Source organism: Tubulanus polymorphus, chromosome 2, assembly GCF_964204645.1.
Source record: "Tubulanus polymorphus chromosome 2, tnTubPoly1.2, whole genome shotgun sequence".
NCBI classification, from domain to species: domain Eukaryota; kingdom Metazoa; phylum Nemertea; class Palaeonemertea; order Tubulaniformes; family Tubulanidae; genus Tubulanus; species Tubulanus polymorphus.
The window spans coordinates 6,772,011-6,799,922 of record NC_134026.1 but is presented as its reverse complement, the minus strand read 5'-3'; the positions used below and the strand labels follow the sequence as shown (position 1 = coordinate 6,799,922).

At 38.1% G+C, this 27,912-nt stretch overlaps 1 protein-coding gene across 1 annotated transcript; it reads left to right on the top strand.

Annotated features, from left to right (window-relative positions):
- The first annotated feature begins 207 nt into the window (after positions 1-207).
- LOC141898308 (transportin-1-like) lies at positions 208-25,920 on the top strand. Its single transcript, XM_074784151.1, has 23 exons — positions 208-330; positions 1,555-1,630; positions 2,101-2,357; positions 4,657-4,790; positions 6,882-6,963; positions 7,903-8,025; positions 9,424-9,603; positions 10,925-11,029; positions 11,365-11,425; positions 11,513-11,665; positions 12,124-12,296; positions 13,042-13,191; positions 13,887-13,961; positions 14,191-14,277; positions 14,653-14,760; positions 15,074-15,232; positions 15,504-15,591; positions 15,669-15,767; positions 16,570-16,713; positions 20,149-20,224; positions 21,527-21,701; positions 22,048-22,169; positions 22,481-25,920. The coding sequence occupies exons 1-22, from the start codon at positions 208-210 to the stop codon at positions 22,153-22,155; spliced, it is 2,736 nt and encodes a 911-aa protein (XP_074640252.1). The 3' UTR covers positions 22,156-22,169; positions 22,481-25,920.
- Positions 25,921-27,912: the final 1,992 nt, after the last annotated feature.

The following is a 27,912-nucleotide window of genomic DNA, read 5'->3' as shown; positions in this document are numbered from 1 at the left end:
GATTATGTAAACCTGTGAATTTGAAATAAGAGAATTAATCATATATACGATAGCTATCATTCTAATTGACTGGCAGACATTCCGCAAAATCGGAACAAGCCCGGCGAAACCCGCATCCCCTAGCCGAACATGCCCGAGCGAATCCGAACAAACCCGAGATAATCCGAACAATCCCGAAAGATTCCGAACTACTCCGAGCATGAGCGAATGGAAGTAGTGTCCGCGATGAAAATGGCGTGGCAGCCCGATGAAAGCGGTTTAGGTCAGATATTACAGCTATTAAAGGAGTCTCAGTCTCCTGATACTGCTACTCAAAGAGCCGTACAACAAGTATCTTTTTATTCAAACCAAATAACCAGATTCATTTCAGATAAACATGCAATTAATAAGAACATTTTTTTTCTCTGCCTCCATTTTCTTTCTTTTTCCCGTGTTGTCTCCGACCCCGGGCCGTGTGTGTGTATCTCCGGTCATTCACTTCACATCATTGATTTCTCCAAAATGTGCTCTTAAATCTCTGTTAGGCCTTATCAGTTTGTAAACTGCTATTAATGACGGATTGAATTGTTCAGATTTTATTGAGCATTTACCTGGGGAGGCCGGGAGGGGGAAATGTGTCTGAGAAACATGCTGCTGCCGTTGTGGTGGATGAATGAAGGTGTGATTGTAATTTGTGGAGGATGTGAATAAGTTTAAGAATATGATGCTAATCAGTAGTTTGTCACCATCAATTGATAGCTTAATACGATGAAGTCAGGAGTGGTTACTCATTGATAAATCAGAAAAAGGAAATGTCTTGTGACTGATATGTTTTGCAGAGCTGCCAACCGTTACTGATTTTCAGTAATTGTTACTATTTCATGACGAGAAATACTGATTAGATTTGTTCGATGCGTACAGAGATATGAAAGATGTTACTGATGGTATAAATGTTGATTACTGATTAATTGAACATTTTCTTTCCTAATTCAATGAGATGTTACTGAAAAAAATTTCAATTTGTTACTGATAGCACTTTTCATAGGTTTGCAGCCCTGGTTTTGGCTCCACATGTCACAGACACCAGAAAATACAGGGGCGGATCTACGATTTTCCATGGGGGGAGGTGTCCTATGAGAAAAAAGGGCACTTTTTACAAAACACCACATACTCCGGATACTTCTACAATATTTTTGGGGTTGCTTTCGGTCATTTCACGCGTTAGAAAATATTGTAGGTAGAAAACCGTGATCAAAAAAATTTTGGGGTGACAGTTTTGAGGGCACTTCAAAGTTAAGGGGGTCCGGACACCCCGACATCCCCCTCAGGATCCGCCCCTGAAATAGGCCTACTAACTAAGTTTGTTTTATATGACATTCAATTGTGATATATAACATTGATAATATCCTACTACTACATCGAGTGTGACACTATAAAATTTATTGAAACGTCTTTTAGTAGACGAACTGTGAGCATAGGAAAAACTTAACAGGCGTTCAGACGCCAACGCTAAATCTTGCATGTATAACTGAATTATTGAATTTGTTATTAATGCCCTTGACTGGATGTCACTAGAAATTGGAACAATTGAATACTTATCCAGATTTTAACAATTATCTGATTTTTGTGCTCACCAAGTTAACATCAGAAGGTAAGAAAACTTAACGTCAACAGTGTTTGTGCAGAGTTTGTTATTCTGATTACCAACCATCGAATGGGAACCAGGTCCCAGTTTCATGAAAAAGTTTAACTAAAATCTTGGGTGTCACTGCTATTGTTAACTTCCTGTTTTCAATGAGGAGAACAATTCAAACTTAACCGCTTAAACTTTTTCGTGAGACTGGACCCGGGACACAGTTCAGGACTCGGTTCCACAGTTCAGGATCCAGTTCCACAGTTCAGGAATCAGATCCACAGTCCTAGACCCAGTTCTGCAGTCCACTGATCCAGTTACACTATTCAGGATCCAGTTCCACAGTTCTGGACCCAGTTCCACAGTTCAGGATCCTACTGGACCAAGTTCCACGGTTTATGTTTTATGGTAGCCTACCTTGACGATTCCATGCTCTTATATTTTGTATAAGGTGGTGAACGATAACGAATGACAATGATTATTTTTAGATGAACCGACTAGGTCATTGAGTGGACTGATATTAAAAAACAACGTGCGCGCCCATTACGAGAAATTCCCGGCCGAGGTTACAGACTTTATCAAAATCGAATGTTTAAACAGTATAGGCGATCCGTCTCCTCTGATCCGTGCTACAATCGGTATTTTACTTACGACGATCGCCGCGAAAGGTGAATTACACAATTGGCCGGAATTATTGCCACAGTTATGCCAGTATTTAGATTCCGAGGATTATAATGTCTGCGAGGTAAGATTAACTTCCATATTTCACTGTACAGCCCAGTCGCCTTATTACTGAAGTCCTCAATTTTTGAGTTCCAATTTGTATTTATCAATTTAACTCAATTTACTAAAGTATAAGTCGTCATTTAGTTAAGTCCTCAACACAAAATCATCATCGCAGTTTCACAGCAATTTGACTTATGACCTGTGATGATCTTTTCACCAGAAGGGGCCGGTTGCTCAAAAGTTGGATAAAGAAAACCAGCGGATAAATACCATAGTAACATTAACAATGAACTTTAAATTATCACTATGTCAACTATCCACTGGTTAACTCTTAACCAACTCTTTTGAGCAACTGGCCCTAGGTTTTTACCAGGCCAACATCCGTCCGTGATATTGATGATGATGATCCTGCGTCATCGTTATCTTGTCTGTCAGTGTTTTGGATGACAGTGATCTCCATGTCCTGGAATTCTAAAGGGGCCTGCATTCATTTATGACATTGTCGCTGCTAAAGTGACAAGGCTTTCGATCCCCTCAAAATACAGAAAATTTAAGTTCAATTTTGGTTTAATCTCTAGAGTTTTTGCACACATCAATATATTTTAAAGGAATATCAGCAGTGATAGAATATTGACATCCACTCTGGTAGGGGCAGAAGATATTTTATAAAGGGTGGATTTAGAAATAAAAGTGGTGGCAGCCCCTCTTTAACCTGTTGTGGAGAACACTGGATGATGTTTATAGGGTTTAAACAATCCAAAGCCGACTGAGTCGACCACCAGTTCTGGTTTCTGGGATCAGGAGTTCTGGTATTAGGTTGCAACTACTGAATTTTTGTGACAATATTTGAAACCCGTTAAATCGGTTGTTGCCTTTAACTGACAGTTGATATATAGTTCAGTGTTTGAATTCCTGAGAGGATTAACTCAGTTCGCTAATCCTCTGTGTATGTTAATCCGCTGTATCAGTGTCTGGCTGCTATTGCTGCTGTCACTGCTGCCGTGTGATTCTAATTATTCATTCCACTCATTACTAAAATCAGCTCTAGTTCAGTTTGTCGTTAATGAATGATTGTTTTGGTAATTGCCGCGTTTGATATGGCGTTGTCTCGTTCAGCTACTAATTGCTAATTAGCGTTAATTTTGATTGTTTCGCAGTCGGCGTCTCAGCGATAACGAGCTGATCGGTCGCTATCGGTAACCGGTGTTGTATTGTTGATACCTTAAAAACGTGGATATTTCGGCAATAATATGCGATTAACGCGTTCAGCCGGACAACTCGATATCGTTTCAGCTCTTCGTGTCCGACGACGTTGCCATGGTTTCCAGTCTTGACGAGTTTGCCTCTCTGGTATAGCTCGTTTAAACAACCCTCTCACCTCTCAGCTCAATCTCCCGCGCCACCAGGCACGGCGGCAATGGTTCATTTATTCATAGCATATTCATTCACTGCGTCCAATCAAACTGTCAAATCTTCCCTATACAGCATAATCTGCCCTGAGTACCAGGAAATCAGTGAAATTTTGTCCTAGAGTCCAGAAAAATTTAGATGCCCTCTCGAATGCGGGGATGTACCTATCACTTAAATTTTAAGGTGCATAGAAACCCAAAAAGGGCAGTTCTAAAGGTATAACCACGATATTTGCAAGAAGGGCACTTTTCCAAAATTTCTAGGGGGGCAACAGCCCACCTGCTAAATACGGCCTTGAAATGTTAAGATTTTTATCTCATCACTGAACCGTGAAGTTTACAATGGAACTAAAAAACTGAATTGAAAAGAAAGATTATTATTTTGATTATTTCATTCCTTCCTGGGTCTGGTCAATAGCTGAGACTTAAATCCTAGTGGTCTTAAAATCTTAAGGCTTGCCTCTAGTTGTAAGATTTAGCTAAAACTGAAATGGTTACTAGTGTTTAGTTAAAGCATAAACCATGACTAATAAAGAACCGATAGAAAAGTCATAGGCCCCTATACCTGGAAATCAGGGAACACCATCCTGACAAAACACTATATCCGTGTTGTGGATAATAATAATAGAGAGAATCCCACAATGATATTCCTGAAGATGCCTATTAGAATATAGTCAAAACATAGATTGAACCACTAGCTCTAGAAAATATTTTCGAACTTAGTCTTTCATATCATTGAGGGATTCTCTCTTATATTAAAAAAGCAGGGAAGTTGGTCGAGATTGCTGGATTGCGTGTAAAAATCAAACAGTTTCCGTCTGTATCTTTTGATAAAAGTGGCCACCCTTACCGACCATAAATCAATAATCCTTATTTCTCGTATCGATGTTATTCGTATTTGTTTTTCAGGGCGCTTTCGGAGCGTTGCAAAAAATCTGCGAAGATTCGTACGAAGCCCTCGATTCCGACGCGATGAATCGACCTTTGAACGTTTTAATCCCGAAATTCTTACAGTTCTTCAAACACAGCAGTCCAAAAATCAGGTCAGTGGCAATTACACAATTAGAACTATGATTTACCCATCTCTCTTACTTAAGGATAATGCTCAGACCAGACTCACTGTCTCCAAAACTTTCTCATCTTGGCATTTGAGCCTATGTTCGGATTAGAATCATATGATCAGGGTTCTTACATGTTTTGGAAAATGGTAAATAAAATTGTCCTAATTTGAGTTTTAGGCTACAGACCTAATTAAATGACTTGCTACACATTCAATATCAAACTTTATGAAAACACTTTGTCCATAGTATTGATAATTGGCACTTATTTACTTTGAATGGGCCTACATTGCCTGTTCTAGGTTGGTAATATAAAGGGTATATGGGTAGAGGTATGGACAATTTCGAGATTCATATTTTTATAAAGAGACCGGAGAAGTCTACATACCACACTCCTAGAGACACATCATTTGATATGTTATTCCACAAAAAAACGGTCATAGATGTTTCCTTGAGTTGATGATTTGAAATTCAATGTTAAGACTATATCATAGCAGCATGGTTCCCACAGTTCTGGGATTTCGGTGAAAATATTGGAATTTTGTACAATTCCCGGTACAATTCCCGGTACGGTGCCGAAACATCGGGAATTTCAACTCATTTCTACTCATCTGGGAAATATTTGGAAATTCATTCTGTACTTCATGCAGTATTATTTGCCCGAGGGTGACTATCTAACAGCAATTTTTCTTGAAAATCACCCCTTCATCCACCAGTCACAAATCGAAAAGTCAAATCAACTGCTATCTCGTGATCGACATTTGATAAGTGTCTATCTTATTTTACTGGAAAGTACTTCTTTCTCAGTTTAGAAATGCTTCCTGTTGGGTCTAAGATTGACGAACAAGTCCTTCTTACTACTTCTTTTTATCCTAACATTACCACTGGAAACCCTGAATTTTTATTCTTACTGTTAGAGTAAATGTTATCTTTACACGACACGCACTCGAGAGTACGTTTTCGATCGTCGTGCGTCGACTGTGAATATCACATGATTGAAATGAACGAGTCGTTAATTAGTATTTTCAATATAAAACGTTGCGCACTTCTCTCGAGAACGTCCCCGAATGTTTGTCCGCGCTATTTGATATTCATAGAATCGATATCGATATTGATATTGAGTGGTTCGATAAACGTTGATTTTATTATAACGCGGCGCGGTCTACACACGCACGGGCAGACGCTTGCACGCAGCGGCGTGTTCAATCAATACTTTCTCCTCAACGAGCATTCGTTCTATCTAGCAGCAGCAGCAGCAGCAGTGACAGCGCCGCAATCACTTCCTCTGTGTGATTCTCCTATCTCTCTCTTATTTGATGCTCGATTATTTTCCGCTGCAACAAACAGTTCATTATTCATCACGCGTCGCAGAAGTCTGATAAAACATTTATAGGTTCTTCGTTACCCTCTCCGGGTGGAATTCGTTCCTACCGAGCTGTTCTACTCGGACGCCAGAATTTAAATCGTTCTTGCGAAACATTACTGAAACAGTTTTCGTACTGACTGGTGTTAATTCGAGATGAACGATTCATTCTAATTGATCGAAAATATTTGACGGGAAATGCTCGAATCTCTCGAGGGCAGTCAGTTCCTCATTCGTTCCCAGTGCTATGAGTTCATACATATTTAACTCCATACACATTATCCAAACCTGAACAATTACTAAAAAAAAAGATACGAATTCAGTTCCGCAGTTCATCGATTCTCTGGTTTAAATTGATAGTTTATTTAAGTTCAGAGTAAAATCTTTTATTAGAGAACCGTAGAACTTGGTCGTATAATTCTCTACATGCAGAGCTGGCGACTTCCTGATTTTCAGTATTTGTTACTATTTTATAACATAAATTACTGATTTGATTTGTTTGATTCATACAGAAATATGATGTTACCGAGGGTCTTACTGTTGATTATTGATTACCCCCTTATAATTTGAAAATTTTTTTCACATCTCAAGGAAATGTTACTGGAGAGAAATGTAATTTGTTTTTGACAGCACTTATCAGAGGTTGGCAGCCGTGTATACGTGTTAAATGTTTCATTAATTTTAACATGTCTTTCTGTATTTTTTTCTTACAGGTCACACGCTATAGCTTGCGTGAATCAGTTTATAATCAGTAGAACTCAAGCATTGATGTTACATATAGATTCATTTATTGATGTAAGTAATCGCTATTTCACTCGGTCAGTTATTCAGCTGTCTGTCCTCATTCCCCTTCTCTCTCTCTCTCCTCTAAACCTGATTACTTCTACGCGACACCTTGTCATACAGCGCGATGATGGCTGTGAATTGACGGGTTTTTTCCCCACACGGATTTTCTGATCTATAACCTTTCTCACTCTCTCCTCTTTCTCCTCTCACCCTGTCTCCTCTACTTCACCCTCTCTCTCTTTCTCTCTCTCTTGCTCATCATGAAAGCGGTTCGGTCTTATATCATTCCAATACTTCAAATATTGATTTCTATTTTGCCCTGCAGAGAATCAGCAGCAGCAGCAGCAGCAGCGAGTTGAGAATTATTTATTGTGTTGTATTGAAAGCTAAAGATAACACTGTGCGTGTATATCCTCAGGTGTATCAAACACATTGAGAATTGTTGTATCGTGATACTGCTTGTTGCGGATAGCAGATAGCGGATAATAAGCCTTCCTAGTAATAATCAACTGTTTCAACCTGTAATCACTGATCACTGATATCTAGTTGATCGATCAATTATCTAATCGCAACTGCTGCATTTAAACCTGTCTGTAGGCCTTTGAGAGTCGACCATTAGGTTTCCCCATCTAGCCTATGATATCCAATATTGAATATTAAGATCGTAGAGCTGTCAACCATCCCTTGCCTTCACTGAACTGTCAACCATCCCTTCACCGAGCTGTCGACCATGAATATTCCATTGTCTTAAGCCTTTTATTCGTCTCTATTAAGAATGGCGTATTGCGTGGTATTTCCCTCGTTGGGTTTCTGAAAATCTAGTCAGATTATGCCCGATTCAGATTTTCGTCGGTTTTTGCAGATCGCTTTACCAGATAAACTCAAGCGACGAATGTTTGCATAATCGAAGTATGAATTATTCATAATATGTTTTTCGTTTGATATTAGAATCTGTTTTTCCTGGCGTCCGATGAAGATCCCGACGTAAGGAAGAATGTATGTAGAGCTCTAGTCATGTTAGTCGAAGTGCGAATGGATAGATTGATACCGCATATAAATAACATTATTGAGGTACGTGCATCAGAAATGTCAAGATTCAAAATGAATATTTTTATGGTACGGTAGACCGCTTTTTAAGCCCAGGTCCATTGCCTCAGATCATCGCGAGCCCTAGACTCTGTTTAGCCCTTTAATAGTCAATTGCTTACACATAATCACAAGCCTAGCCACACAATATTGGGCAATTCCAGATAAGAAACTTTTATTTCAATGAATCACTAAATTTCATGTTACGCTTCTGAATTGTTATTTTCAACTAGAAAACATTGTACGCTTTCAGAATTTTGGCACATTGTACCGGTTTACAAAGCATTTCAATATTTGTTTCAACATGGCAAGATGGGTTATTTCATGGGAAATTTCATACGAATAATAGCTGACTACTTCGAGCTCGGTCAATTCTTGTTCCGTCTGCCCCGCAATTGATTGGACCCACGGCAAGATCCGACATGAGCAGAGTCGACTGTATTTTGCAGATACAGTTGAACCTCGTTGATACGATTCAGTTAAAGACGAAACCCGGTTTATTGCGATGATTTCCAGCATGTCCCGGCTAAGATATTCGTATCAACGAAGCTTTGGATAATACGTAACTTGTTTCCATACGACAGTTCAACTTTCGCCCTCAAAATTCGTATAAACAAGGTTCCGCTGTAGAGTGAAAACTAACTACTGGTCAAATCGGTGAACTCATGAAACTGGTATATGGTCTCCGCATATCTAGCAGTACGATCCCAACTGACTGGGATTGCTAATATGTTGTCAGTAACTTGTCAGCTGGGTTCAATACAATGCCACTTAACTGTTGAATAAATATTGCACGGACTTACTCTATTTCCTCTTAACTGTACAAACTAGTTACTGATAATGTAATTTCGATCACATCAGTTCTAACTTCAACTGATTGAAGCTTATTGAATTTCTCCATAGTGTAGGAATATATGCGGGGTGGCAACTAACCTGGAAAGCTAAGGAATTCGACAAATTTTGCACAAAAATAAACCCCGGCAAACTCAGGGAATTAGGATAATGTGATTGACCGTGCATTTCTTTATCAATACATGATATAATGAAAAATGAATGAATTGTAGCATTTTAAACCTAGAAATTTCTCTTTGATTCACTCGGGGAATTTCGTGTTATAACGTGGAAAAAATCAGGGAAAACTGAATGAATGATTGAATTTTATTTTCATCGTATCAATTATGATATAAATACAAGCGATATACAATATTCTATACATTTTGACACAATGACACACCACAGCAAGCCAATGGCTGTGCGCTTTGTGGCCCGGACCCCTACATCAGGGAATTTGTAAATTGGTGGAAAGATATCAAGAGTTCAATCTAATTATAGAATATTTGAACCATGTTTGTAGAACTAATGAATTGATTTCTCTATTCACAGTATATGTTAGTTCGTACCCAGGACTCCGATGATACCGTGTCGTTAGAAGCCTGCGAGTTCTGGGTGGCGCTCGCCGACCAGCCGATCTGTAAAGAAGTCCTGACGCCGTATATCGAACGACTGATCCCTGTGCTCGTACGAGGCATGAAATATTCTGAGATTGATATTATTTTACTCAAGGTACGTTAGAAAAACTGGTCGCGTTATTAATTATTGATGATAGTTTTTGATGGATGGTTTTTCATTAAAAAGTATTCAACAGCGTTTCTACCGCTTAGATTGGCTTTTTCTTTCCATCCCAGCTTGTGGTTTTAATCTTACTCTTACCTTATTGATTTAATGATATTTTGAATGTGGTGCTCTTTAATAAAATCTCAAAATTGAATGATTTAAGATGGTGAACTTGAAATACTGAATAATCTTGTTACACATCATTTGTGAAATCCCTGCGCAGTAATCAGGATTATCATGATCGAAATAGAGTCCAAATGTTTCCACTGTATTCTAATAGTCATCTTCAAGAGTTTCGTAATAAACTTGCTAATATCGCTTCCACCAGTAAGGGTAGCCTTGAAGTATTTTTCATTGAACAAAACAAACAAACAGCGCTTGATACAAACTCTGTCACTGTCAGTTCTACAGTCACGCGTCAAGTTGATATCGACGCAATTGACACTGAACCAATATTGACTCAGTGGAGTTCAATGTATCTCAAAACCGTGAAACCAGAACCACATTATATGTGTAAAGGCAAAACTAATCATGTTAATCAATATGAATGAATATATTGAGTTTTAAAGCTACTGGTTGAAACGTAGAGAATCCGAATGATATTGTGTAACAATATTTGTAAAGGCCTACAATGGTGGATAATACATTTCTTAAAAAAATATGACGTGTTGAAAAGAAGAATACTGTGAAACAGTATTTTACATTGTGTTATACATAAATACAAGATGTGTTATTAAATGGTTTAGTATTTAATGTGTGTGTATATGATATAAATAACTGAACCTCCCTGAAATATCAATGATCATATAACAGTAACATACACCACCTAATTATAGATAGTTTACATATACTGCGGTGAATGCAGAAGTGATATTTAAAGCGTTCCCCCCTCCGAAAGAATATTCATTCATTGAAAGTCGGAGTGAACTGTAACTGTTAATTCAGTACAGGTGAATGATTATACTTTGAACCCGTAACTATTTTGAAATGAGCGACTTTATCATATCTTATCGAATTGACATTTAACGTCCAAACATTAATGGCTTTGAAAATAGACGCTGTTAGAAACGATGAATGTGAAAGGTTAAGGGTCACGTGTGCCTCGGTGCACCTGTGAGGCACACGGCGTGTGGCGTGTGCCATTTGAATGGTTAAGTTTCCTACTTCTCTACTATTGTAACACCTGTACTCAATAAATACCACACTCATACAACGTGAGAATCTTTCCTTGAAAAATAGCGTCATGAATTTGCTGATTTCTATTTTTCAGGGAGATGTAGAAGAAGATGAATCTGTACCTGATAAAGAATCGGACATCAAACCACGATTCCATTATTCCAAAACTCATAGCTTAAAACATACGGAAGAAGGAGATGTAAGTAATCCCCTCCTACCTGCCTCCCTCTTCCTCGCTCCCTACCAGCCACCCTGTCGCCCTTCCTCCCCCTCCCCTCATTGTTCCAACTCCTAGATTCTACTTCAGCTTGTTATAAGTAACATGTTGATTATTCAATAGGAGTAAATGAAATTTTGCTTCCAGACCAAAGAGAATTCTTTAAATCCGATTTTCTTTCGAAAGCGAAGCAGACATCTCAATCGGTAAACTGTCTGCGGGTATTGGAGGGTAGGGGGTTGATACAGAGGGATAAGCCTCCCCGGTGATATCACCTAGGTATAAATCTGATTATGATTAATCTGTATGATTGATAGGATGATGACATGTCTGATGACGGTTTAGACGATGACGATACTTTATCGGATTGGAATTTAAGTAAGTTCGCCGTTTCCTTTCCTGTCTCATTCATCGAATTCTTAAAAATTCCAATTCGTGCTGATTGTTGATCGTATTTGTTTACAGGGAAGTGTTCAGCTGCTGCGCTGGACGTTTTAGCGAACGTATTCCGAGAAGAACTGTTACCCACTCTACTACCAATACTGAAAGAGACTTTATTTCATCAGGAATGGGAGATCAAAGAGTCCGGTATCCTGGTGCTCGGCGCCATCGCTGAAGGTACGGTAAACGTCAACTGGTTTGATTCAAGTGCAAATACTTAAAAAAGCGATGAAAATATACACATATGATTTGAAGTGATAAACCCTCATCGCGTGAGGTTTCTCCTCATCAGTTGAGGTGATCTATCAGCAGGTGAGGTGATATCCCCTCGTCAGTCGAGGTGATCTGTCATCAGTTGAGATGATCCCCTCATCTGATGAGGTGATGTCACCTCATCAGGTGAGGTTATATCTTCTCATCACCTCACCTGATGATAGATCACCTCAACTGATGAGGTGATGTCCCCTCAACAAGCGAGGTAATGTCCCCTCATCGGGTGAGGTTATATCCTCTCATCAAGTGACATGATATCCCCCCCATCAGGTGACGTGATATCCCCTCATCTGATGAGGTTGTATCCCCTGATCAGGTGAAGTGGTTACTTTTAAGCTGTGACGTAACTGTTCTAACTGTAGGATGTATGACTGGAATGGTTCCTCACCTGCCGGAGTTGGTGCCGTACCTGATTTCGTGTTTAGCCGATAAGAAAGCTCTCGTGCGTTCTATAACATGTTGGACTCTCAGTAGATACGCTCATTGGGTTGTCGGTCAACCTCACGAATTATTCTTACGACCGCTCATGAAAGAGGTAAAAACATTTCGAATTATTCCTATCTAAATGATGATTAATCGAAAATTATTATAGTTGCTTAAGTCGTAGTTGTGAAAAAATGTCTATGACTTATTCAAATGAAGTCTTTCACTTGTAAATATAATTGAAAATACAAATTTGGGCTCAAAGTTGAGACAACTTCAATAATGTGACGACTTATCCAAATGATGACATATGCTTAGTTAATTGAATTAGAAATAAAAATTGGGTTTCAAAAAGAGAAAAAATATCAGTAATGTGACAACTTGACTCTAACTGAATTTGAATGTCTCCTTTTTGCTTTCTTCAACATGAATTTATCGTATTCTTGTCGAAGTTTTTTATCTATTAGGAGTAAAGGAAAACGAGTCCCATTCTGTTTGAATCATTACGCGATTCTTTCAGAAGTCGGTTTGTGACAATAACTTCCAGCTAGAGTTACAATATACCCGAGTTCACAGTTTTTCAGTCATGGTTTTGGTGCCTTTGTTGTAGTCATTGAAATGAGTTTTACCAACAGTAATAAACAGGTCGAGATAGATGTGAGGACAAAAATCCTGGGGAAAGTTTGGAAATTCGTCTATTATAACCGTAGTTTCTCATTATCATGGTTGACTTTCAGGTTGCAGGTTTACCCCCCTAGAGGGGTAACTTGAATACCCGGCCTATGAAATCAGGCCTTGGAATATTTCTAAGCTTACATTTTCACTGAGATCGTGTTTTTCTGCGTTCTTTATTGTAGTTATTAAAAAGGGTTTTGGACAGTAATAAAAAGGTTCAAGAAGCCGCCTGCTCAGCGTTTGCGACGCTAGAAGAAGAAGCTTGTACCGAACTCGTACCGTATCTCGGATTCATACTAGAGACGCTAGTGTTTGCATTTAACAAATATCAGGTAACGGTTTAAGCAGTTGAGGCTTCGAACCCCGGACCAGTTCTTTAGACTGCAGGGGTGGGTTTCATAGATGTGGAAGAAAAATAGTCCCTGGGAACATATTGATATTTGTCTGTTATAACCATGGTTTCTCGATGTAACTATGGTGGTTGTCACGCAGATTGAGGATTTACCCCTTGGGATAACTTTGATACTCGGTCTATGAAACCGGGCCCAGTATTACTATTTTACAGATCGGATGGGTTTTATTCGGAATTTTCACTTTCTTTCAGACTAAAATTCCAGTCTCCACTAGGTCTATTCAAATGAGAGCACATAATTCAGATTTCTTTTCATTCCGACAAAATTTTCCAGTCCCAGGTGATCCGAATCAAGCGAGTTCTACTTGTATTATAATACTTACAGTCAGTTTAGTAAACCACAGGATTTTCAAATTCCTTATTTATCCGTATTGAATCTTCAGATGCCAAGTCAATTTTACAAGCAAACAGAAGTAACATATTCACCTGACCCCTTGCCCATGTTCTATTTCTTGTATGTTTTCTTATTCCGCCTGATAATGGCTGGGACTGACTGGTCGAAACGTTAATGGTGAATGAAAATTCAAAATAAGCGGTTATGTGGTGCGATTCTATTGCTAGAAGTAAATGTAATTTTTGAGTTATGAATTATTTATGAATATTTGAACTTTTCAGCATAAAAATTTGTTGATACTGTACGACGCTATCGGGACTCTAGCTGACTCGGTCGGTCATCATTTGAATAAACCGGTAAGTATGACTTTTAACTATCGGTTTAAGACTCCTGGGGCCGGTTACATAGTCATAGCTTAGACTTAAGACCAGTATAAGACCAACTTATTTCTATAGCCAATCTAACAACTAAAGACCAGTCTTAAGATTTAAGACCACTTTTGGACTTTAGTCACGACTGTGCAACTGGGCCTTGACTACTGATACCCTGATGTGTTTAATACTGGATTTATTACCTACCTTGTAGGAGTATATAAACTTACTGATGCCGCCTTTGATCGATAAATGGAATGTGCTAAAAGACGAGGATAAAGATTTGTTTCCGTTACTTGAGGTAATTATATGTTATTCCACAGGAACTCGCTTCCGTTGAAACTGGTCCAAACTTGCATTTAGATCAGACCACTTGTTATATTCTCTTAGAACTTCAATTCTAATCGCTACCATTGATTTTCAATTCAACTGTCAGTTTCGATGATGCATTTTTGTATTCACGGCGGCCGCCTGGAAACCAGGGAAAAGCCAGGGAATTTTCTTTTCTTAAAAATGTTTGGGAATTTTATTTTTTAAGAAAAAAAAGTTAAAAATCAGGAATTAGTCGGGGAAATATGTTCAGATTGCTAGATTGTGCATGAAATCCAAAGGTTTCCATCTATGTCATACATATTTGACTGCGTTAATTGATTCAATTCTTGTCGTTGTATTGTAGTGTTTATCGAGTGTAGCCACTGCTCTTCAATCAGGATTTTTACCGTACTGCGAACCGGTTTATAAGAGATGTGTTTCATTGGTAGAACAGACGTTGCAACAAAATTTCGTAAGTATCGCGTGTCGATAAGTGAATCGAGGAAAGAATTGGATTTTGTAAGTAGATTCCAAAAAATTGGGCTTGAAAAATTATGCTTTGCTCCTAATCGGCCGGGTCACTTGTGTTTTACACTGCAATGCAACTTGTTATAGGTTCATTTCTATAACTGCCGGGTCTGTTATGGTTAGCATGATGGTGATTTTAAAAATAGTAATTTACAGGGTATATAGACGACTAGCCCGGTCACCTTTTAAGCTGAGCTGAGCTGAAATGAAAAACAAGGTATCAGTTTTGTTTTAGCATTTACACTATCATTTTCCAGGCGTGTTTATCTAACCCTGAGCAATATGACGCCCCCGATAAGGATTTCATGATCGTAGCTCTGGATTTGCTGAGCGGACTTGCGGAGGGTTTAGAACATCATATAGAAAGCTTAGTCGCTAATAGTAACATACTGAAATTGCTGTACCAGTGTATGCAGGTATGTGACCATAAGATCATTGTTAAATCAAAATATCAGGGCCATTTCCATTGTTCTCCACAACAGGTTTCAGAGCCCTTTCATTTTTACATCCACCCCTCTGAAATTCAGCCACCCCTTTTTAAAAATCTGCTGCCCCTGCCAAAAATAGAAGATTACATGGAAATTCAGTGAAAATTTTGCATTTATTGGGGAAGAGATGAATTAACAATGAATTCTCGCGTACGGAGAACACTGATTTCAGATGTAAATATTTGTGAATATTTTTCAGGATCCGATGCCAGAAGTTCGACAAAGTTCGTTCGCTTTATTGGGAGATTTAACGAAAGCTTGTTTCCAACACGTCAAACCGTATATAGGTTAATATCAGAACCACTGTCTATTTCGTGAAGCTTCCGATTTTTAAAATGTCTGATTCTGTTATTTTTATTTTCAGGGGATTTCATGCCGATTCTCGGAGCGAATCTGAACCCGGAATATATATCGGTTTGTAACAACGCTACGTGGGCTATAGGAGAAATTTCAATACAGATGGGTACGTATGAACGCAGCTGATCAATCAGCATTGACTCCTCCTTGCTTTACTTCGGTTTGCGTTAAAAACGACCATTCTGAAGGTTTTTTATAAAAGGAGAATAGAAATCTATGACGAGCCCCCATTCTGGTTTATATTTAATACAATTCTACCAGAAGAAGGTTTGTTACAGAAATGTAAACTTCAAACTTGTTTTTGATTGAATTTGGCTTTAGTGTTAAGACATTTAGTGTTAAAACATTTAAGGTCCGATCAGAAAAATGCCTTTGCAACATCATTTTATTGCATCATGCTGGCATTAAATAAAAGGAGTGACCATGTGTCAAATGCTACAATCTATAAGAGACACTGGCTCGAGACCTCTGATAGAGCATGTCGCCAAACAGCAGATAACCTTCATAGGCCACCTGTGCATACCAGAAGAACCAGCACGACGCTTCTGCCTATTTGTACCATCTCGTTGGAAACAATGAGTAGGGCCTTCTGGGTTACGCCCAGGGTCTCCTCGGAGGTGCCGAGAAGAGATAGTGGCCCAAGAACGGGACAGCTGGTGGAGACATGTGGTCGCTTGCACTGCAGCTGACAGATGATGATGTTAAAAACATTGAAAATGACTAATTTTAACTCTAATTTGAATCTAATTTTAACTTAGTACTTAAGAATCGGCTCCCAGTGTTTCTGCTCATGAAACAGTTAAGAAATTCACCTTCATCATATTTCATATACGTTGATGTTTTAAGAGAATCGAGTAAAAACTGCAGTGCCATAAATTGAAGACTATTTGTTTCGCATATTTTTGCAGGAATCAGTGACATATCTCAACAGAACAGCGGCGAGACGAACGTAGCAAGCGCTGAGATGAAACCCTACGTATCGATGGTGCTCGGACATCTTATAGAAATAATCAATAAACCGAACACGCCGAAAACGTTACTCGAAAATACAGGTGCGTATTTCACTGCCGCTACTCTTACGCAATCAGCATTGTAGTTTATTATGTCGATGATTATTTATTGTCACCGATGAAACAGTGGTTGAAATAATGTCGAACTTAAGCTTTACCTGAAATTCACTTTTGTTAGGGAGATTTTGTGATGGGCGAATTCCAGATAATTTCTCGCTCAAACAACTGAAATATGTTGAATCTCGGTTTATTGGTAATTGTGAAATCGAGTTCCCAGTTCAACTGAGCTCAGATATGATTTGACTCGGGGGGGGGGGATGGGTAACTCAATTAAGCCTAGCGTACATCGACGAAGTAACTGGTGACAACTAAAGTTGCAAGGCAGTTTTCAGTATTGGAGGAACTGGCTGGATACAATCAGTTGCTTGAATGTGTCGATAAGACTAGCTTACGAGTGGTAAGCGACGACGATCTCCAGTTCCAGCCAGTTGCCCATGTTCTACTTTTGAGTAACTGATAGTACTCAGTTACGGTCATATCCGTCGATGTGAGCGCTCCATAATCAACAACATATGGTTGCAACTGACTAAATCAAAGCAATGACACGATACTTCGACACTTTATTCCATCAACCACTGATTCGATATTGATTATTATCAGTAAACACATTCTTTGATTTGATTGTTTTGTCACGGTTAGTACATACGTTTCTTGATTGGAGATTTTATTAGAAGTTAGATATATAACAATATGTATATATATATATATATATATATATATGTGTGTATACATATAGGTATATATATATAGGTATATAAATATATATATACGTACGATATGCGCCGGTATATGGAGTAAAACCCCCTCATGTCTCTCTCTTTCTCTATGAAAATACGTGTTCGCTTTGCACTTCATTTTCTGAACGTCACGATTATACGAAGATTGATTTTTGAGTTTTTGGTTTTTAAACGGCTGATGGCATGTTGTCTATAGAAGAATGTGTTTGCTGTTTTATGACTAGGATTTGAATACAGGTTGCAGTTGCTGGCCGTTGTTCGAGGTGAAATTCGGCGATCCGGTTCTACAGTTGTTTCCGGGTTTGGATTCGAGTCAACCATCGGAAATGAGTAGATTTTAACGCTCGATGTCAGACCTGACGGTCAACTGTAGAACTGGTGCGGCTCCTAGCTTCATCGTCAATGAAAATTGTGATAATTTGCACAGGGTCCCTACGACTCCTTGATTCCTTAAAAAACTGAAACTTCAAAATGGAAAATGCTTTTCAAGTGCTTGAAACTCCTTTATTTGAAAATAATGCCCAAAACTCCTTGAATCCTGTGATAGGCCATTAGAAATGTTTGTCTAGATTGTAGTTGTACATTAGACCTAAATGGATATATTTTAGATGTAGATTTATTTTACCCAATTAAGAGGTTACCAAATTAGACACCAAGTTTAGCTAGTGTAGATTACAAAACCTTCAAATAAATGGTTGACCGAGAACAGTACAGATTTAGGGTGAGTCTACTGTAATCGGTAGGCCTATGAAAGTGATACAGTTTCTTCGAAATTTTTGATTTTCTCCTTTAAAGGTACTTGAAAACTTATATGTATCAAGGAATAACTGAACTGTAGGGATCCTGTGGCAGATTTTTCGATATAGATATACGATTTCGAGCTCATTTTCGTAGGATTTGCTGTGAATTTTTGCCAGATTTCAGTAATTTGTAGTAAAACACACAATATTGGTTCTCAATTGTTTCCAGTCTTTCATTGTGTCAGCTCAGTTTGACTGTGTATACAGCTGTTCGATTAGTTAACTGTTCAATTCATTCATTCATTGATTTTCACGATGTATATGTCACTACATGTGTGAACTATATCAACTATAACTGACACCTGTGAGAAGGCACGTGTTAGTATTAAATGTTTTGGTAGCACTTCATATTCAATATTTCACAGTTTTCAGCTGTTTCGATCCATTGAGTTTCTATCTAGACACAGTCATTTGCTGCATCGCCTGAAAGCCTGACGAACACCAGTTCCGAATCCATTTTGTGTCTAGGCCCTGTCAAACACCTCAGAATCTGTGGTTAGTTTCACAGTCAATGCTAACAGATTAAGACCAGTGTTAAAGGGTTCCATAGTGGTTCCGTAGTCGTGGCTTATACTTAAAACCAGTCTTGGACCATATTGGTTCTATAGTCGATCCAACAGCTTGAGATTAGTCTTAAGATTTATGAAATAAAACTTTTGGATCTAAGTGTAGCCCAGTCGGGCTCGGTGGAGTTAAAACCATTGAAAATTGAATGAACTGTGGTTGAATATTAAACAGTGTTATCGTAAAACTGGCTCGTAATGAAAGACTGAGATCGTTTTTAGTTTCATTTGCATAAATTCTGGTGAATTTTGGTAAATTCTTTATATCCATTGTCAATGTCAGGTTCTTTTTTCAATCAACGGCCGTGGATTACAGTCAAACCGTCAATTCTTCACCGAAGTTTTCGGACCTCTCAATATCCGGCCGACGTTACTCTCTGTTTTCCACGGTACGGTGGTGAATTAATTGCGTAATTCTGATGTTTTCTGCAATGAGCACAAAAAAAAAAGAACATGATTTAATAAAGCAAATTCATGACTTTTTCAACACGTCACAATGAGTAATAGAGAAAAAAAAACAACAATGCATCGGTTGAAACGTAGGTGACAGCACGGGCTAGTGTACTATCACACTCATACGACTGAAGCTATTCTGACACTGGGCTAGTTATCTGTACCGTTGTTCTATGTAACATGGTTCGTTTATCTGTGTCAGGTCGCTGGCTTTGTCCTTGAGCGCCTTTGTACTCTGTCATGGTATCACTAGGCATCTTGTCAGTAGGCTACGTAAGGCTTGTACTCTGTCGATGAGCTTGTTAAGTGTGTACTGGTCTTTGTACTGGTCTGGGTGCGAGGGCTTCCCGTCAGTAGGCTTGCACTGGTCAGGGTATGAGGCTTTCCTGTCGTATTGGGCTCGTACTCTGTCAACAAGCTTGTAACGTTTGTACTGGTCTGGGTATGAGGGCTTCCCGTCAGTAGGCTTGCACTGGTCAGGGTATGAGGCTTTCCTGTCGTATTGGGCTTGTACTCTGTCAATAAGCTTGTAACGTTTGTACTGGTCTGGGTATGAGGGCTTCCTGTTAGTAGGCTCGTACTCAGTCGCAGGTTAGTGGTATAAAAGCCCGCGCACTGACTGACATATATACACTATTAGAACTTGTGACGTTGCGTTTAATTGTTGTTGTTGTTGTTTTTTTTTTTTTAATTGATCGTGACTCATTTCGACGAACTGTACTCATATATATATAAATATATTCATTGATGATTATTGATTGATTATTTTTATTGCCTGTACATGTTTATGTTGATTCGTTGTCTTTCTCTGTTTTTCTTCCCATTATTTGCTCCCCGTCTCGTCTTGTTACCATGGTAACGTAGCCATAACAATCGGTCGCCTTGGTTTAGTATGTCCACAAGAAGTCGCCCCTCTGTTGCAACAGTTTATCCGACAATGGTGTGTAAACGTTTTCATTTCTCTTTTCATTCACTCTTTAATTAATTATGATTAATTGATTATAATTTTTTAATCGATAAAAATATTATCAAAAGTATTATTATCAATATGAATTTGAAAAATCGAACTACAATCAATAACAGTCGAACAGTCAATAAACTTATATAAGATCATAAGATAAGATAGATTATCCTATCATTATTATTATTATTATTATTATTATTATTATCATCTCAATTTCGATTCCATTTGTAAAATGCGATTATGAATACATATGCGCTTATTCTGATATAAGCAGTTATGAAGTCGAATGTCTTAAGTGCGATCTATGTAAAAAAAGAAGTCCTCTTACTAATGATAGTGGAATAACCGAATGCAGAGTTTCTAGATGCTTGTTAGTGTTGAACACGATGATTATTTAGATTATTTCGATGTTAAACAGTAGCATGTGTCTCTACGTCTCGGACTACGACCGCTTACATCGTTGGTATTCTTCGAGAGTAGTCGATTTCGATCTATAGCTAATTGTGGCTTGTTTCTCGTTATGTCTGATATGAGATGATAATAGAAATAAGAGCGATTTCGATTGTAACGTACGCGCGGACTCGCATTGTTGTCCGGTTATGAGTAGCTGCGTCGTTGTGCCGCTATAGTTCATTCCGATAAAAGACATCGGTCAAAATTCACTGCTTCGAGTTAAATTACGTTTATCTGTATGTATACAGTGAAACTCTCACTTGCGTCATCTTAGTCGAGACGATTGTTATGCTGAAGTCGGATCCAGAAGACAGCTAAAGCTAAGCTCGGGTCAACGTACGACCTGGGCCCAGTTTCACAAAAAGAAATCAATCAATTATCTCAAATCGATTTAAGCCCTAATCCTTTTTGTGAAATTTTGGGCCCAGATCATCTCGTCGGAACGGTCTGTGATTTTTTCGTCGGGAACCTTTTCGACGCAAGTTAACTTACGACCGCAACGGATTGATCGCGCCGACCTGTCGTAAGCCGAATCTAGAGGATAGAACGTAAGTTCTATTTTCTACGACCCGATCAGATCGTGTCGTAGCCAATCAGCGACGAGTAATGCGTCACATGACCTAACCGGGTCGTAAGTCAACCTAAGTTTAGCTTTACGCTTAGTTCTAACTTGAATTGGAAATACGAATTGAGATTAAAAAATCGAGACGTCTTCAATAATTTGATCGATTCGATGACGACTTGATGAGGTTTCACCGTATATAGATGTTTATATAGTACGAGATAGGGTTTGATTAATGATATGCGGTTTGTGGTGATGTTTAGGTGTATGTCGCTGAGAAATATTCGTGATAATGAAGAGAAAGACTCCGCGTTTCGAGGTGTTTGTAACATGATCGGCGTGAACCCTAACGGCGTTATACAGGATTTTATATTCTGGTGCGATGCCGTCGCGTCGTGGGTCTGCCCTAAACAGGATCTTAAAGAAATGTTCTACAAGGTACGTTTGAGCGTGTGTATGTATGCGTGTACGCCTGAATTACTCCAACAATTGGGAGCTCAAATTCTTATTGTTCCATTAATTGGGACTGCTCCATCAATTGGCAGCTCAAGTTCTTATTGTTCCATCAATTAGGAATGCTCCATCAATTGGGAGCAGATATAAATTGGAACTGCTCCATCGATCGGGTGCTGAAATTAATCGGGATTACTCCATTGATTGGGAGCTCATATCAATTGGGACTGCTCCATTAATCAGGAGCTCTTAACAATTGGGATTTTTAAGAGTGTATTTTATTGACTGATTGCGTTGGTCGTCATCGATTGATTGATTGATTTTATTACAGATTTTACATGGTTTTAAGAATCAGGTCGGTGAAGAAGATTGGAAGAGATTCTCTGATCAGTTTCCACCTCCGTTAAAGGAACGTTTAGCACTTCATTATTCAGTATGAAATCACCACTGAAGGTGAGTAGTGCTCTACTGGATGTGGATCTGTATCTACTCGATACAGAGCTGCCAACTGTTCCATCTAAAGTATATGTTACTATTTTTTGACGAAATATACTGATTTGACTTTTTTTATGCACACAGAAATATGAAAGATGTTACTGAGGGTTTTACTGTTGATTAATGATTAATTTGAACTATTTCTTTCATATACAAATTTCAATTTGTACTGATAAAACTTGGCAGGTTGGCAGTCCTGCAGATATTGTTTAAATGTTTTGATGACAGGTCAAACAACTCTAGTCTATGTTCTTTCTTCTATTTTTCAGCTCCAAGGGGAACTAAAAGGGCTACAAAACGCACCCTGTATCGTACGGGGCCTACAGGCTGCTACGTGTTCGCAGGGTACCGCCGCTAAGGGAAGGGGGGAACCCTTTTGCATAGGAGCTCATTGGTTAGCCAACCATTAAAAAACAAATTGGGTTATATATGTATAACTAATTATACACCCGGGAACTAGATCAAAATAGCGGGTGGGCTTATATAGGGTTGGGCACCATGGGCAGGGCGGGGCAGGATGGAATGCGGAATACACTTCACCAGGTGCGGAGAGGGGCTCGTTAAAAAGCCTCTCGAGGTTTGAGGTACGGGTACAAAGATGAAGGAAAACAAAAAACCAACTATAACGGGATGGAACGGGTTGGATTACGGGAACGTTTAGGATCTTTGCTTCATTTGCGTGTGATGATGTAGTAGGTCAATTAGTGCACACTGAAAATTAAAAAAACAATACGTACTCAAAATCGACTTTCAACTGAAGATTTAAACAAAATATTCTTTTTTAAACGCGTTGACAGGATGAGACGAAGTAACGAAGGGATTGAAAGCGTGATTTACTATCTAAGAAGCACTGGTAAACACTTTGGGCATTCATGTTGATCAATACAATAAGCACATCATTAAAAAACACGGGATTCAATAATTGTTATCGTTAAACAAATGCAAAATTGACATCGATTGAAAAAAATTAAAAGCGGAATTTAACGAAGTTTCCCGAGTTACAATTCTCAAAAACTAACGACCAGGTTCCAGTCGAAAAAGTTTAAGCTTAAACCGTAGATTCGATTGCGGACAACGAAAACATGCGTGGAGTAAAATTCAGCCAGAAATTCGAGTTTAATTCTTTCATGAAACTGTACCCTGGCCAGTTATTCTTACGCTAACCGATGTTTATTACAAGTTTTGTAGATTCTGTTTATTTTTGTATTGAACTCGAAGGAGAGAATGTGACCGGCGCACGTTTTAAGGAGCTTCGTTAAATCCGCGGGTCTTCGTAAACATCTTGTCAATGTAGTGAAAATATCGATGTAAATGACGAACGAAGCGAAATGTGAGCTGTGTTTTACAGAACAGCAGCTCCTTTTATCAGTTGTCGGCTAGATTTTGTAACTAAGAAAACCGCTAATATCGAAATCCGTGAAGTTCTAGATACAGTCTAACTCGCCTAAGTCGTAGTCGGGACGATCATTATGTTGATGACATTGTCAAATGACATGCTTACATGCAAATTAGGACTAAAAGTAGAGATGATTTCGATAATGTCAGTGCCAGAGCTGCCGACTGTCCCTGATTTTCAGTATGAGTTACTATTTCGTAACCAGAAATACTGATTCGATTTGATTGATTCGTACAGATATATGAAAGGTGTTTTACTGTGGATTACTGATTGATTTGAACATTTTCTTTCACATTTCAATGAAATGTTACTGAGGAATAGTTCAATTTGTTTACTGATTTTTTCAGCGGTTGGCAGCCCTGCACTACTTAGACCTGATGACGACTGAAATGTGTTCGACTGTACTTGTAGTTCCATTATTGTAGGTGAACGTGTACATTGTAATATCACTGTTATGAACGTATATTAATCCTTGAGTTCGTTATCTCGTTAAACGACGCTGGTTTCGTAAAATGCAGTATGATTTGTGATTGACAACTCCAATAGTTCGCTTAAAAACCTGTTATTTCTCATTGTACTCTCACTATTATATCAAACTGTTACAAACGATTTGTGTACATCGAACTTGGTATTTCGGGGCTCAATTTCAGCAGTATCCCGGGCAAGTGGTTACCACCACCACCAAATTCAGATACGTGGGATACTGACAACAGAGGATCTCGTAGCCCGCGAAGTTAATCGCTTGAACTGTAAAAAATCGAGTCTTGTATGTTCTGAGGACATTGTACCTACTGCTTAAAGCGTTCTTCGGTAAGATTAAGAAATCTCTTTTGAGTTTCACGATTGAGTTCGAAATGGAAAGGCGTAGAAGGCGAAAAGAAAGGAAGCGCTGCGCGTGTGTGTGTGTCTGCGAGAGACGACGTGTTAAACACCCCTGAATAGGAAAGCAATGTCATCCGCCATCCTGTATCAAATACCGACGTGTGTTAAATCGACGATTTACCGGCGAAATGATTTAAAAGGCAGTGTCTCAATCAAAACTGATCTGTGTGCCGTAATCGACGATGAAAAGGTTTCGAATTCGCGTCGGTGATCGTTTCTCGAAACACCGTCGATTCGAAACGGCTTAAGAATACCAACTAATGAAACGCGATACGTATCTATTGAGATTCGACGTCTGTGAAGAGTTCGTTCTGCTCTTGATTGATGAACGTTCGCTGGTTGCGAAATGAACCTTCGCGCGAGAGAAACGATTAATTATTCAACGAACTATTCGCGAAATATATCGAAATGTCGTAAGAGATGTGAATATCGTAAGGCTATATTGTAATACATCTGTATCTGTGATTCCGGGGAGTCGCTTTTGTAGATTTTACCAGTAAAACCGGTCCGTATGACCCGGGGAAAAAAGTCTACGAAATGCCCCTCGGGTCTCAGATAATTTGTAAGGAATCCGGAAAGAACTTTTATTTGACTTAGTTTAAACGGCGAGAACAAACTATAACAAGAGACAAGCATTGTACGGGTTGAATTTTGTTAAAATGAAAATTTTCAGCGATAATCTATGAAAAGTAAACGAGGGTAGTTGAGGCTCCGAATAAGTAAGTATCGTGTTCTGTTCTGAAACGAACGTTTTTTAACCAAAAAACAAAAATCTATTTGCTCAATATTAAGTTCCAATAACTGACCACCACTCTTTAACGTTATTGTTATATGGAAGATTTTTTAAACTGGTCTGGTAAATAAATCAATCAATTCTCTTCACATCGGCTAAAACGTCGCGTATTAAGCGGCGATGAAATTCAGCCATATTTGAGATTTAAGAAGTTATACCTCATCGATGATTATATTGTGATAATAGGAATTACCTACTAATGAATAGATATGAAGATATGAAAATGTAAATAATTATTTATAGAAAATAACGCGCGGGCCTGCACGCGCGACGACTGAAAACTTCGAATTATAGGTCTCTGAACGCATTTTTACTCGGAAGATTATATTTGAAAAGAAAAAGAAAATAGCAGAAGAAGATAAAAAAAAACATATGTTCAAAAATTCATGAAGAATAATAAAACGGTGCAATATTTTTAGTTAAATTATGATGAGCACTTGATATAAAAACTTGTCGAACCGGACTCTGTGGATTTGAGGCGAATCTAGAATTGCGCTTAGAAGAATTTATCGGGGAATTTGAAGGAGATTTCCGAGATGCAGCAGTTTTAGTTTTTATGAAAATGTTCTCTGTGATTTAGTGGACGAACTCCACTCTCTGTTTCTGTGATCTTTGATTTTATTCATTTATTAATATTTACCACTATTATTATTATTATTATTATTATTATTATTATTACTACGATTATTATTATTATTATTATTGATTAGAATAATTGATGAAATGATTAAAACAAAAAAACGTTGTGTTTCTGTGATTTGTATTTTGTAATATCAACTCATTTCGACGATAAGTCTAGTATCTCTTATTATTGAATCGTGTTTTTCAACTCATGAATTGTTTTTAACGCCGCTGATGCTGATTCTGTAGTAGATGTTGTTGTGAGTGTATTTCTTCCTCTCTCCTGTCCCTCACTCAACGAGTACACTCCATTCCTCGTTTGTTTTAAGGTATTCGATTAGCATACTGAATATTTTTACCTGATATTTATTTTTTTTTTTTCTAAGCATCCACGGAGTTTTTGGTCAGAGCAGTTTTTCATGTCATTTTGTGTCTTGCATGTTTGTCTTTTGTTATAGTTTGTTCTAGTTGTTTAGAAGGTTATTATTATTATTATTGTTATTATTATTATTATTATTATGTTAATTATTATTCTGTTTGTATGTTTGTATCTTGGTTCGTATTATTTTCCTGCGAGCTAACATTTGTTCATAACGTTCGTGTGACCATGGACTATAAGAGTCCATGGTGTCACTAGTAAGAATAATGTTAAACTGGATCGACCTACTTTTCCTCAACGTCTTTTAATAAGACATTTTTGTAAAATACATTTCCTTCGATCGAACGTCGACTTTTTGAAAGTAGATGTAAGGGAACCCTCTTAAATCATTCCGTTTTACAGTTTGATACGGTCAAGTCGTTGTGACGATCGTTGTGTCAAAGACCGATCCAAATAGTACAGTGTAACCTCATTACAATGAACTCTGATACAATGAATCATCGGATATAACAAATATAGAATTTCATCCTAAGTTAAAAAAACTTAAGTAATTTCATACTGGATATAACGAACTATCAGTTATGACGAACATATTTTTTGGTCCCATGAAGCGTCTCGTTGTAACCGGGTTTCACTGTAAATTGAATTTGAAATACCGGTTGAAATACCGGTTTACAAATCGGAACTCAAAAATCGAAATGACTTGGAGTTATGTGACGACTTATCCAAACAACGACTTACACTTAAATTGAATTGGAAATGATATTACAATATAATTGGAACTCAGAAATAAAGACGACTTGACCCTAAACTTAGTATGACTGTCCTACAAAACTCTTCACTGGACTCGAAACTTAGTAATGAAACGTTGACTAATCTTCTTTTTTTTATTTATGTACGTATTATCACTATTGATTATTGTTATATTATTTTTTTTTATATTGTACGAATGTTATTCGAGTCTTTTAAAATACTTTGTGCTATATCTTGCGACTGACACTCTAGAATTAGAGAAATCTTTTTTATTATTGATTTAATGTCCGATGCCTGTAGGTTGATTACTGTAATAATGCATTTAATATTGTCATATTTTTTCTATGATTTTTTTCTCGAGAAGTGAATGAAACGTTTGAAGCATGAATTATTATTATTATTGTTCCTTTAAATAGAGCTGCATAATATTCCTCTAGGATACATGTAAATCCCTCCTTGCATTGTGAATACGCGCTGCAGTAGACTCTAATTGAACAGTTCCGTCAGGAATTTGCTGATAACAGGGTAAAAATGAGTGTGAATTTTTGAAAATTTTGTCATGGAAAACGAGCCAGTTTCATACTCTGGGTTAAAAATGAACTAACTGTAACTCATGACTGCAGAACTGGATCCGTAGTTCAGAGTTAACTCTTAACTCACAACTGTGGAACTGGAGCCGGAGTTCACAGTAAACTCTGAACTCACGGCTGTGGAACTGGATCCTGGTTGGAATTTCGCCTGAGCAGTCTACTGCGGTGAATCGTTCGAATTTCTAGACATTTGAAGGAGGGTTTTTAAGTTTGTAGTTTATTGCAGTTTTTTTTTAGCACGGGTCACAATTGAAATCACTTCGGTTTACCACTGTATGTTTCTTAAT